The following is a 13,104-nucleotide window of genomic DNA, read 5'->3' on the forward strand; positions in this document are numbered from 1 at the left end:
CACTTCAGGGGGGAAAGTAGGAGCATAGCGGGCAGCCTAGTTAACTGTTATTCCAGTGTTTATTTCTTTCACGCATTCACATGCGACTCTTTCCCTGGTCAGAGCTGTATTTTTGATAATCTTCTCAAAACTTGATGCTATGACATCTGAGCTATGATGGCCTCTAGGGGAGTAGGAGAGCTAGCACTTCCACCTCCGTTGACTGAAGTTTGAGTTGCTTCAGATTAGGTGCTTATGCTTCTAAACACTGCTTTTCAGACCTATAACCGTTTTAAAATGGTTTACTGCTAGTTAAGAATAACGGGGATTCACGCCGAAATATATGAAAGATACCAGCGCTGGAAAACTAGAGTTATAATAAGCAACGTATTTCTTGTGCTCTCTGTGTACCCTCCCACCGTATAAGTGCAACTAATATTGCAATATCTAAGGACTCGTCATCAGCCACAGATGAACTGAAGTCTTATTGACTTGTGATATTCAGTGAACCCCTTGCATTATTTTTCAGCTGTGTGTTTTTATTATTTGAAGTTATTCATAATTTTCTAGCACTTCTATCCATTTATTAGTAATTGCAGTTCTAACATAGGCTTGGTTGTCAATGCATTTTGGGACCTGTGTTGAAGGCTTAAGCACAAAGCAATTACAAACGATTATTGTGCAATAAAATGAAAGTGTTTTGTCCGCTACTGCATACACTTACTAACCAAACCCATGAAAGCGTCAGTTCATGGCATAATATGCTATTTGTTAAACCTTCAAAAGGCAGGAGTGCTATGCAAATCATGCTCCCACCCCCAATATGGCCTACCTACAACCTTATTTAAAATTCCAGTCATTAAAGTGTTCTTAGAAAGACTTGAGTCATTCCCTCATGTATACCACCGGTCACAATGTGGTACCTCTGATGTAGTCCTCCCTCAACTCGGGCACCCTCTTTTGATCCATTGCTTTCTTGTGAATCGCTATACATTTCTTGAAAGGTTGCGTTCTTGGTGTCAGTCGCCTCCTTGTAAGTAAGTTGCATGCTTAAACAGTGGAGGAGCCTTTCATCCAGGGTCATAAGGATAGTCCTCCTCTGGCCAAATTCTCCCTTTCTGCCAAAGGTGCTCTTCCCATTTAAACCATTGATTGACTGTTTTATTTTTTTATTTTTACTGCAAGCTCGGCGGCAGATGAGAGTATTGCACACATCAGCTTTTAAGAGGGCTCTTTTGATCAGAAATGTATTCGCTAAAAGAAGCAACTTTGTTGCATCCGCCAAACCTCATTTGGGAAATCCAGTTCCAAAATCTAGTCTTGCGAGATGGATTGTCAAGTGCATGCAAGCAATGTTCCCTCTAAATTTTTTCCTCTGTGTGCGGCAGTGGAGGGTCTCTGTGCGCTGCAACCATGGCTATGTGCGCCCGGAACCAAACCGCGCGTGTCTGCGGCGCCAAATGGCACTCAAAACATTTACTTTAAAAAGTGAAAAGATGGTGCATTTTCACACATACAGAGCCAAAATAAGGGTTAAAGGCAGTTTGCAAATTTATTGTATTGTCTGTATTTTCATTGTTGTGTCGCTGACTGCTGTTGTCTATCTTCCCCGCTGCCTGTACGTGGTCCATGCCCCTTTTTCTTCCCTCTGTTCCCCTCGCTGTCCCTGTGCTCTCTCTGCCCGATCTTTCCTTCTGTATCCCTCGCTGCCCGTGTCTCTGCCCAGTTTTCCCTTCTGTTCCCCTCGCTGGTCCGTGCCTCTATGCCCGTTCTGCCTTCTGTTCTTAGCTGCCCCTATATTTCTGTATTCTGTATTTTGCCTCTGTGCCATTAGTTTTTTGTGCCAGTCTGCGCCACACTTTTTTGTGACCTTCTGCCCTCTGTCCCACTGGTTTTTGTGCCCTTCTGCCTTATCCACTTCGTTTTCCCCTCGTTTTTTGTGCTTTTTTTTTCCTTCCCTCTGTTCCACTCGTTTTTGTGCCCTGCTGCCATCTGCCCACTCGTTTTTGTGCCCCTCTGCCCACTCGTTTTTGTGCCCTTGTGCCCTTCTGCCCTCTGTCCCACTCGTTTTTGTGCCCTTCTGCCCTCTGTCCCACTCGTTTTTGTGCCCTTCTGCCCTCTGACCCACTCGTTTTTGTGCCCTTCTGCCCTCTGACCCACTCGTTTTTGTGCCCTTCTGCCCTCTGTCCCACTCGTTTTTTTCCTTGTTTTATGCCCCTCTTGCCTTCTGTACCGCTAGTTTACCCAGCCGCTGTGGCCCCTCCCTCCTGACTGCCCACTGTGGCCTTTTGTTTAAATATTGCTGTTAATCGGAGCCCCTTCACGGGCTCCGATTTAACATCAATACTTAAACAAAAAGCCTCAGTCTGCCCCGCGCTTTAATAACAAAAGCGTAGAAACTTTCCAAACACAGCGTGTACTTTAGCACACACTGTGTTTGGAAACTGTCTCTACGCTTTTGTTATTAAAGCGCGGGGCAGACTGAGGCTTTTTGATCTGAAAGAAACAGGTTAGTATTAGATTCCTTACCTTAGAATATCCCCAGGCGTCAGTCTGGATCCGGAAACTTTTGCGTAGCAGTACCCCTGCGTGTCGGTAGGCGTCGTCTGCAGGCGTCCCCTGCGGCTCCGCGTCGTCGGCGTCGTGCGCCGTGATGACGTCGCTGGAGTATATAGACGCCGCCTCCGCGCGCTGACGTCAGTTCTTCTTTTTTCCGCGCCAGTTAGCGCAGATCCGAAGAGCAGTACTCCGGTCTTTTGACCAAGTGTTTATAAAACTTAATCTTCTACGGTGCCGGTAGGATGCCTGGGTTTAAGAGCTGCGACGAGTGCGACCGCATGATGTCGGTCACCGACCACCATCGACTCTGCCTCCGGTGTCTGGGCACGGACCACGACGTGGAGTCCTGCGTCGACTGTCGGGCCTTGACTGGAAAAGCTAGGCGGGAGCGGTCCCGCAAGCTTCTCGAGCTCCGGGTGTCGGCCCCGCGTCGAGAGCGGTCCCGGTCCGGTCGGAGGTCGAGGGAGCGGTCGAGGGAACGATCGCGGAGCCGCCATGGGCGCTCCGGGAGTCGCCACCATTCCTCCGGCTCGTCAGGTAAGCACAAGAAGTCGGGGCGTCGCCATCGCACCCCCGACTCCCCCCGACGCCCGCGTGCTGCGGCCGGGGGCTCGGGTGACCCCACCCCCGCGGTCCCGCATGGGTCGCCGACGCCGTCTGCCCCACACCTGTCGGTCCCTGGGGAAGGCGCGTCGCGTGAGGAGATCGAGGCCTTCCTCATTGCTATGAGGGCGAGGTCTTCTCCGGCGGGGCCTTCGGCGCCTGCGGGCCCGTCGGTCCCGTCTGGGGGCCCGAGCGGTTCGGGTGCTCCTGCCCCGGCGCCGCCGGTGGCTCCGGCCCCGGCGCCGCTGGTTCCCTCTGGTTCGTCGCCGGCTGGTCTCCCGGCCTCTCCGGCGTCGGTTCCTGTGGGACAGCCCGTGGTACCGCCCCCGCGTGGTGCAGCGACTCCGCCGTCTGCTCCGGCCGGCGTCTGGTCACCTGCGCCGACGCCGCGCGGCGCCACCCCCCTTTCCTCCCCGACTCCGGACGCGGAGCCGGACCGGCGTCGATCGGCGCCGGATCCGACGCCGATGGGGCCCGTTGACCCCGATGTCTATATCGTCGACCCAGAATATGGGTATGACGAGGAGTATGGAGAGGGTTGGGAGGGGTCTGAGGACCCTCTATCCCGTGCCTGCCAGTACGATGTGGACTGGGTAGGTGATCTGGGTGATGCCAGTGGCCTGGACGAGTCGCCCAACCCTGGGTTTGTCTCTCCGTCCCCTTTGGCGTCTGAGGCAGGTGCTGCCTATTCGGTGGTCCTGATGAGGGCTGCCAAGGCCTTACACCTTGAGCTCCCCGTCGCGAAGGTCAAGCCGAATATTCTGACGGAAGTGTTTAAACCGCAGTCATGCCCCCAGGAGCCTCTGCTGCCGTTTAATGAGGCCCTGACGGATGTCCTTCTGGGCACCTGGTCCAGGCCCGCTTCTGGTGCGCCGGTTGACCGGAACGTTGCCAGGCGCCACCGTCCATGCTCGGACGACCCTGCCTTCCTATCCACCCATCCCTCCCCGGAGAGTCTGGTGATCCAGGCCTCCACTTCACAGTCCGCATTCCCGTCGGCTCCGCCCGATCGGGAATCAAAGAGGTACGACCAATTTGGTAAAAAAGTGTTTTCCTCTTTGAGCGCTGGGCTGCGGTCTTGTAACACCGCGTGCCTCTTGGGTCGCTACACCCACTCCCTGTGGGATACGGTCGAAGAGTGTTTGCCGCAATGCCCCCAGGAAGTGCGGGACAAGCTCACCCGGGCCTTGGTTGAAGGCCGGGATGCGGCGCGGTACTCGATCCGTTGTGGTCTGGACACAACAGACTCACTGGGACGGGCCATGTCCACTACGGTGGCGATTCGTCGCCATGCCTGGCTGAGATCTGCCAACTTCTCGCCGGACGTCCAAAATACGCTCATGGACATGCCATTTGATGGCAGTCGCCTGTTTGGTGACAAAGCGGACCACGCGCTGGAGCGCTTCAAGGACTCTAGGGTCACGGCCAAGTCCTTGGGTCTCTCGACCCAGCGCCAGCAGACGGGTTCGTTTCGGCCCTTTCGGGGCCAAGGGAGGGGAGGTCCCACACGTGCTGCCAGCCACGCGACGCAGAGCGCTCCCCAGCGCGGTGGCGCCCGTGGTTTCCGCCGTGGTGGCGGTAGAGGCCAGCGTCGTGGTCAGTCCACGCCCCCCTCCGCTGCTGCATCCAAGCCTTCCTAGTCCGAGCTTTCGGGCTCACGTGACGCCAGTGGGTGGCAGGGTTCGCCATCACCACTCCCGCTGGCGCGCGATAACGTCGGACAGGTGGGTGCTGCAGCTTGTCCGAAGGGGCTATGCCCTCCCCTTCGAGTCCACTCCTCCAGCCATGCCACCGCAGAACCGCCGTGTGTCGGGGGACCACTTGACACTTCTGCAGGAGGAAGTTACGGCCCTCTTGGCCAAGGGGGCCATCGAGCGCGTTCCTGGGCCAGAAGTAGGGTGTGGTTGCTACTCCCACTACTTTCTGGTACCCAAGAAGGACAAGGGAGGCCTGCGTCCTATCTTGGATCTACGGAACGTCAACGGCTTCCTCCGGAAGGAGAAGTTCAAGATGCTGACTTTGGCTCAGGTCTTGGCTGCTCTAGACCCACAAGACTGGATGGTAGCGTTGGACTTGCAGGATGCGTATTTTCACATCCCCGTCCTGCCGGCCCACCGGCGTTACCTGCGGTTCACGGTAGGCCACGAGCACTTTCAGTTTATCGTGCTCCCATTCGGCCTTACCAGCGCCCCACGGGTGTTCACGAAAGTGATGGCGGTGGTCGCAGCTCATCTGCGCCGGTTAGGGGTTTCAGTCTTCCCCTACCTCGACGACTGGCTGTTGAAGGCGGGCTCGCCCCAGACAGTCGTCCACCACCTTCAGATGACGGCAGACCTCCTGCACGAGCTGGGGTTTTCCATCAATGTGCCGAAATCACACCTGTGTCCCTCTCAAAAGCTCCTTTTCATCGGAGCAGTTCTCGACTCGGCGCAGTTTCGGGTTTATCCTCCGGAACGGCGGGTCCGGGATATTCAGGCTCTGATTCCCATCTTTCAGCCGTTATCCCGGGTTTCGGTCAGGTTGACGCTGCGGCTTCTGGGGCTGATGGCCTCCTGCATCCTTCTGGTGCATCACGCCAGGTGGCGGATGCGGGCTCTGCAGTGGGACCTGAAGTTTCAGTGGGCCCAGCATCAGGGCAACCTATCCGACCATGTCCTGATCTCGGAGGGCACTGCGAGACAGTTGCAGTGGTGGCTTACGGACCGCGATTGGGTCAGGGGCAGATCCCTCTCCCTTCCCCAACCGGAGCACGTGGTTGTGACGGACGCGTCCCTCCAAGGCTGGGGTGGCCACTTGGGAGAGGCGGAGATCAGAGGCCTCTGGTCTCCGGCGGAGTCCCGGCTCCATATTAACATGTTGGAGCTGCGGGCGATTCGCCTAGCACTGAAGGCATTCCTCCCCTTTGTCAACGGGAGTGTAGTGCAGGTGTTCACGGACAACACCACCGCCATGTGGTACTGCAACAAACAGGGCGGTGTGGGGTCGTGGACCCTTTGCCAGGAGGCTCTGCGCCTCTGGCAATGGCTGGAACGTCAGGGCGTGACTCTGACGGTTCAACACCTGGCAGGTTCTCTGAACGCCAGGGCGGACGAACTCAGCCGTCGGTGCTCGGTGGATCACGAATGGCGTCTGAACTCGGATGTGGCGAGAGGCCTCTTTCAGCAATGGGGAGAGCCTTGGTTAGATCTATTCGCCACAGAAGAGAACGCGCAATGTCATCAGTTCTGCGCGTTGGAGTTTCCAAGACGGCACTCGCTCGGCGACGCCTTTCGGCGCGAGTGGAGTTGCGGTCTGTTGTACGCCTTTCCGCCTATACCACTTCTGCCCAGAGTGCTGAAGAAGATCAGGCGCGACCGGGCCCAAGTTATCCTTGTGGCTCCGGACTGGGCTCGAAGGTACTGGTATCCCGAGCTACTCGGCATGACAGTCGGTCCCTCGATCCGCCTGCCCCTTCAGGAGGACCTTCTGTCGCAGCAGCAGGGGACGGTCCTCCACCCGAACCTGTCCAGTCTCCACCTCCATGCGTGGAGATTGAGCGGCGACAGTTGAGGCCATTTGACTTGCCTCCTGAAGTCTGTGATGTCATTCTGGCAGCCAGGCGTCCCTCCACGAAGTCGGTATACGCCTGCCGGTGGAACAGATTTGTGGCATGGTGCACAGCAAAGGCTGTGGATCCCCTTTCTGCCCCTCTGTCTGAGGTTCTCCTCTTCCTCCTTTCCCTTGCCCAGCAGGGCTCTGCTCTGGGCACTATCAAGGGCTATCTTTCTGCCCTTTCCGCCTTCTTGAGGCTACCTGATCAGCCATCTTTGTTCAAGTCCCCTATTGTGTTACGATTCTTGAAGGGCATCACGCACATGTATCCTCCAACTCCGTTCGTGATGCCTCAGTGGGACTTGAACCTGGTTTTGACTTTCCTGATGTGCGCTCCCTTTGAGCCCCTTCATTCCTGTCCTCTCCGTCTTCTCACCTTAAAGACGGCCTTCCTGGTAGCCATCACCTCTGCCAGGAGAGTGAGTGAGCTCCAGGCTCTTTCTATTCAACCTCCTTTCTTGTCTGTTCATCCTGATAAGGTGGTTCTTCGGACTAGACCTTCTTTCCTGCCCAAGGTAGTCTCTGCTTTTCACATTGGGCAGTCCATCACCTTGCCCTCCTTCTTCCCGCCTCCGCATCCTTCGAAGGATGAAGAGCGGCTCCATCGTCTGGACCCAAAACGTGCGCTTTCATTCTATATGGATCGCACACGCCAGTTCCGGGTGGATGACCAACTGTTTGTTGGCTACGTGGGTGAGAAGAAGGGAAGGGCGGTACAGAAACGGACCATCTCTCGGTGGGTCGTCCTGTGCATCAAAGCATGCTACTCTTTGGCTCGGAAGGAGCCTCCTGTTGGGCTGAGGGCCCATTCCACTCGGGCCACGGCGGCTACTACTGCCCTGGGCCGGGGAGTCCCTTTGCAGGACATTTGCCAGGCGGCCACGTGGGCCTCGCTGCACACCTTTGCGAGGCACTACTGCCTGGACAGTCAAGTCCGGAGGGATGGCTTCTTTGGCCGTTCGGTCCTCCAGGACTTTCTGGTGTAGGTTGTATTGGTTCGCAGACCCACCACCGGGGTTGGTATTGCTGGGGTATCTATTCTAAGGTAAGGAATCTAATACTAACCTGTTTCTTTCAGATGAACAAGTTACTTACCTTCGGTAACGATATATCTGTAAGAAACAGTAGTTAGTATTAGATTCCTTACCGCCCCTCCCATCCTCCCCGTTCTGCGAACTGATACCTAGGGTTAAGGACATCCCTTTCAGGGCCCTAGTTTTCAAATGGCACCAGTGTTGGTTCTCACATGGCTCTGCGTGTTCTGGCGCGGAAAAGCTGTGTGCAAAGAACTGACGTCAGCGCGCGGAGGCGGCGTCTATATACTCCAGCGACGTCATCACGGCGCACGACGCCGACGACGCGGAGCCGCAGGGGACGCCTGCAGACGACGCCTACCGACGCGCAGGGGTACTGCTACGCAAAAGTTTCCGGATCCAGACTGACGCCTGGGGATATTCTAAGGTAAGGAATCTAATACTAACTACTGTTTCTTACAGATATATCGTTACCGAAGGTAAGTAACTTGTTCTTTAAGTATTGATGTTAATCGGAGCCAGTGAAGGGGCTCCGATTAACAGCAATATTTAAACAAAAGGCCACAGTCTGCCCCGCGCTCCCACATAGCCACCAGCTCCCCCGCCTCCTTACCTACACTCGTCATGTTCCCGCCGCTCACTTCTTCAAAGCGGCCGGCGGCGCGACGTCCTGTGTGCGCTCTCCTAGCGAGTCGGTGTGCGGTGATGTAAGGGGAGGTACGCGCGCGCCCTAGAGGGAACGGTGCATGCAAGTCTTTTATGCGAAAGCAAGACATTCTCTCCATTCTCTGCCCAGAGCACATTCAACAAGGCAAACTGCCACTAGCAGACATATGTAAGGCTCCTGTATATTCAACAACGTGCACATTGAGTAAGCATTATTGTGTGGACGTTCCGGCCTGGCTGGTAGCGCAAATCAGGCAAATGATAAAGTAGAATCTTCTTCCAACCATGTACCTCATTTGCTAGCTAGCCAGCACTTAATGTGGAGTCCACTGCTATATAGTCTGTTTAAAGGATGTGATCTGCAACAGCACAGGCTACACACAGAAAATGGTATTTACCCTCTATCGGTTTGTAGCTTGTAATGCTGTAGATTCACATGCACCATTCCACTTCCCCAGAAGCGTGTACATGCTTTTTAAATTTTATACATTACATATATTTAAATTCTTTAAATTCCTGTAAATTGTTTATCCTACACTGAGCCACATACCTCGCTCACCCACTAGGGAGAAAACAGTCCAAAACGGTGTCTTTGATCTGGTGCACTGTGGGTTTCAAGCCGTGATCACAAGTTATCTTGAAACCCAAAACTATACTTTGAAAAATTACAAATGTTTGCACTACAAGCTACACATTATCCGTTACAGTGCAAGTTGCATCTTCCATTCTTGCTCTTCATCCCTGATTTCCTTTGTTTCAGCTGTTTAATCCCTTCATAACAGTGCATTCATCTCTGAAATATCCATTATTGGAGCTGTATGTTATCAGTATGTTTCTACTTGGTCTGAGGAGGTATTTAATAATGATATGCAACTTAAAACAATGTCCAATCTGTTTTGACCTTTATTTGGATTAGAGGGGCGTCAACAGGTCTTATGATTTGTTTAATGCTAATTGGTTGCATTACTTGGATATTAAATTTATTGTTGTTTAATTCCACAGGTTATTGACATCTCGATGATCCTAGCCGAGGCAATCAGAAGGACACACAATGGGGAATCTGTCTCTTATTTATTCAGCCATGTTCCTTTATAACGTTTTCAAAACCTGCTTCCCAAAGCCACTTTGAGACACCAAAAAGGTTACTGCGTATAATGAAGTTAAGAAGATCCTGCTTGTTGCAGTTGCTGCGCTACATATTTCAGTTGCATACTGCCATTTTATTGTAACCGTTCTTGGCTCTTTTGGTGAAGGACACATTTGTGAGGAAGTGGGAGCAGAAGATGTTGCTGCACTAGCCTTCTGATATCCACTATGAGACTATAATAATTTGGTCTGATACTTTTTCTGAGCAACTATTTTAACGTAAGCGGTGATTTACAAAATGTTAATTTGCAAACAATTGGTGCTACAAAGGGCCTCAATCGTTGAGTACAACAATGGAAAGTGTTCTTTCAGTGTTCAGAGAAATGCAAGAAACTTTATTTGTAATATGGTGTTGAAAGCCCTTCGTATCGCTGTGCTGGCACAACAAAAATACTGGCCCATCAAGTGCAAAATTATACAACTGTAGACATTATTTTAATCATCTTTTCATATTTTCTTTATAAAATGATACACAAGCAATAGTGTTCGTTTCAGACAGGTACGGGTTCTTCTGAAAGCGGAGTGCAGCATATTCTGTCTTTTGTACGGTCATAGAAGAAACTAATGGCAAAGAATGTGAAATATAGCTATGCTCCACTGATGCAATTGTTCAGGTGGGCTACAGCTGTAGGAAAGTAAGCCTGGATGGGCGTATTGCTTTATAGATCGGAACTTGATTTTAGAACTCGCCGTCCTTCGTACTATATTTCGGCCTTGTCTCTTTTTTTAATCTAAGTTACAGAGGAGTATCTTCTGAGTTAGTACTATTTAATTTAAAACTTTTTTCGCTTTTACAAATACGTCCAGTAGTGTTTTAAAGCTAAGTGTACTTTTTCCGTTAGATATATATTGACAATTTACTTTCTTAATGCTTGATTGCAGATTCGCAGCTTGGTATGTATTTATTCTTACAGCTCAGTTTATCAGAGGCATAGATTCAGCACTTTATGTTTCCTGAATTCTAAAAATATAAACTATTCTTTCGAGATGCTTCTTTTAGTTCACTAGCAAATGAAATGAACACAGCAACAAATGACATTGTTGGGTGTCTGCCCCTCATGCACATATGCCGTTCCTGTGCTCCTGCTCATCCTGTGCTCCGGGATATCAAACTGAATACCGGAACCTCCTCTGCAGATTTAGTTTCCCTTCTGTGTGCAACTGATCAGTTGTTTATCATTTTGGTGATTCGATTCATATGGTGACCATCAAAGTTCGGATCAGAAACTGCTCAGTTCCACAGCTTTAAGGCTACTTTATATATATTTTTTATACATTTACCTCTTTGCTTTGTAGTTTTTTTTTATGTTGAATGTAAAACCAGTGCCTGCGCCTTTAATGATGACGCTATGCATGTCTAAAAGAATTGACTACATTCTGAAGGCTTAAGATGTAGATAGTGAAATGTGAAGGTAAAACTCGTATCTCTTATGCTTTGAGGCAAATGCAAAATAATCTTGCGGGAGCCATATGGGATATGACACAGGACAGTGAGTAGGGATGTATCAGCCTTCTATTAAAAAAATCTGTATCACATTTGATTCCTCAAATCATTTCATCATTTAATTAACTGATCATATGTTTCTCTTTTGATTGTTGGTCGTGTTACTAGGATCTGCTTGTTGCAGCATAGCGCTTCATATTTCAGATTCAGTCGTGTTTTATTGGATATTTCAAGCTCATTTATGGAGGTCAAATTTTGGAGGAGGTGATTTAAAAGATGTTTCTGGGTTCATCTACCCACTTGTGGACTCTAATGTATTTTCCTACTTTTTTCAAGCGAAGGAATTTCAGCATAAGCTTTAATTTGGAAACTGTTAAGTTGGCTAAAAATTTAAATTGCAAAAGTTCTCAGTGTTCTTGTGGTGTTCGTGAAATATAAATCAATCTAGGCACCAAGTTTAGAAATGATGGAGAGGAATACTTTGGTTAGTTTGGATGTTATGTTGGAAGTGAGAAGACCACACCCCAGGCTGTAAAGTTGATTAAAGCCGGTCCGTTTTAAAGGCGAACTAGCACACAGTTTTAACTTGCTTGTATTTGTCAACTGATGCTACCCGAGCATTGCAAAGGTGTTTTTCTTTTCTTCATATAGGAAGAAGATCGCTTATATTATGGGTCCAACTTTTCTATTTTTCTAGATGAATCTGCCCAGTTATTCTCTGAACTTGCGCCCCCTGCATGTACATTTTCTGATATCTGCATTTGTGTACAGGGCCAGAAGTGGCTTCGCGTTCACACTACGTGCATACTTCCAGCCTTAAAAAGTAATCTAAGGGCAATGAAGTACTAAACTGTCAATTATGATTTTTAATTACCCCCTTAGCTCTATTCGAATAATGTGATTCCATTATACCCAAGATGTTGGGAAAAAATGCATTGCTTGCAAGCCCTTTGTGTTAACGTGTTTACATATGTCCATGGTTTCAACACAGTTGCATAGTCCGACATTTTCTGTAAAATTGTGGCTATCAAATCTCTGTATCCATCTTTAGATTCCATCCTAATGTTTTCCCCAAGTTGTTCAAGCTGATACTTAGTCAAGCCTCTTGTTTAATCCTCCGTGGGAGCAGAATGGATTGTTTTTCATACATTTTAGTACATTGCAGCATGCTTGAGTTCAAGACCTTGCATCCGTATAGAGAAATCGTCCTATTTGAGGCATAGTAGAAATCCAAGGCTGGGGTGTTTTTTGCCACTAGTTCCATATTAAGATTATATAAAAAGTAAACTCTCCATGAAATACAAATCTCCTTGCTCAGCATTCACTCTGCGCTCTTATTGGTTTTGTTAATTCCATTGATATTTGATAAAATGGGTCTAAAATTGAGAAATTTGTAGATTGGGAGAAGAACATATGGGGATACATAAACAAAAAAATGGCTTATGTTGGGAAATTTACAGGTGCCCGACCACTTTCATCTCTCCCTTTTCGTTTCCACAATTTTTCATTCTTTTTCTATTGATTTTGCCCTCGGCTGGCTGACTAGGATTTTTGGCAAGCAATGTTTTTTGCAGGTTTTCATAGCAATTATCACTAGTTAGTAGTATTTAAGTCCCCTCCTTTGCAGGTAAGGGAACTGTACTCTGAGTTCTGTTCAAAGTACAGGGATGTAGTAGCCTGTTCTGTTTACAAGTTATCTATGGGCATCTAAATTTACGTTCTTGTAGTCCGAAGAAATGTGAATGCACCTTTTGCCTCCTATTGTAAAACATATTGTGTGTAAATGCAATTTCTGTCATTACAATAAAAAAGTAATGTTTTTTTTATATGCACTGTGTGTGCGTGTCTTACTGAGAAGTCTGCATACTTCACGTTTTTCCTGCGCTGCTTTATACAATTTTCCTGGCAAGTGAGTTTACTAACGTCGTAAGGGATTGGAAAAGATGATGTATTTTCTTGTGAATGCGTGCTGGTTGTTCTCCGATCGCTTCACAGTCTGTACAAACTGCAGAAGATCTGTCCTCCGTCATTGGACTGAAGTATTGAGTTGCGGAGCTTATTTTCACTGGTCAGTGAATTCTT

At 49.5% G+C, this 13,104-nt stretch overlaps 1 protein-coding gene across 1 annotated transcript in view; it reads left to right on the plus strand.

The window, feature by feature from the left end:
• LOC144806687 (ribose-phosphate pyrophosphokinase 1-like) overlaps positions 1-12,850 on the plus strand; it is a 129,881-nt gene extending 117,031 nt beyond the window's left edge. The window contains exon 4 of the mRNA XM_078672992.1: positions 9,435-12,850. Within this exon, the coding sequence (XP_078529118.1) occupies positions 9,435-9,527 (93 nt within the window). The 3' untranslated portion in view covers positions 9,528-12,850. The remainder of the gene's footprint in view (positions 1-9,434) is intronic.
• The last annotated feature ends 254 nt before the right edge of the window (positions 12,851-13,104 follow it).

Source organism: Lissotriton helveticus, unplaced genomic scaffold (assembly GCF_964261635.1).
Source record: "Lissotriton helveticus unplaced genomic scaffold, aLisHel1.1 SCAFFOLD_704, whole genome shotgun sequence".
NCBI lineage: Eukaryota > Metazoa > Chordata > Amphibia > Caudata > Salamandridae > Lissotriton > Lissotriton helveticus.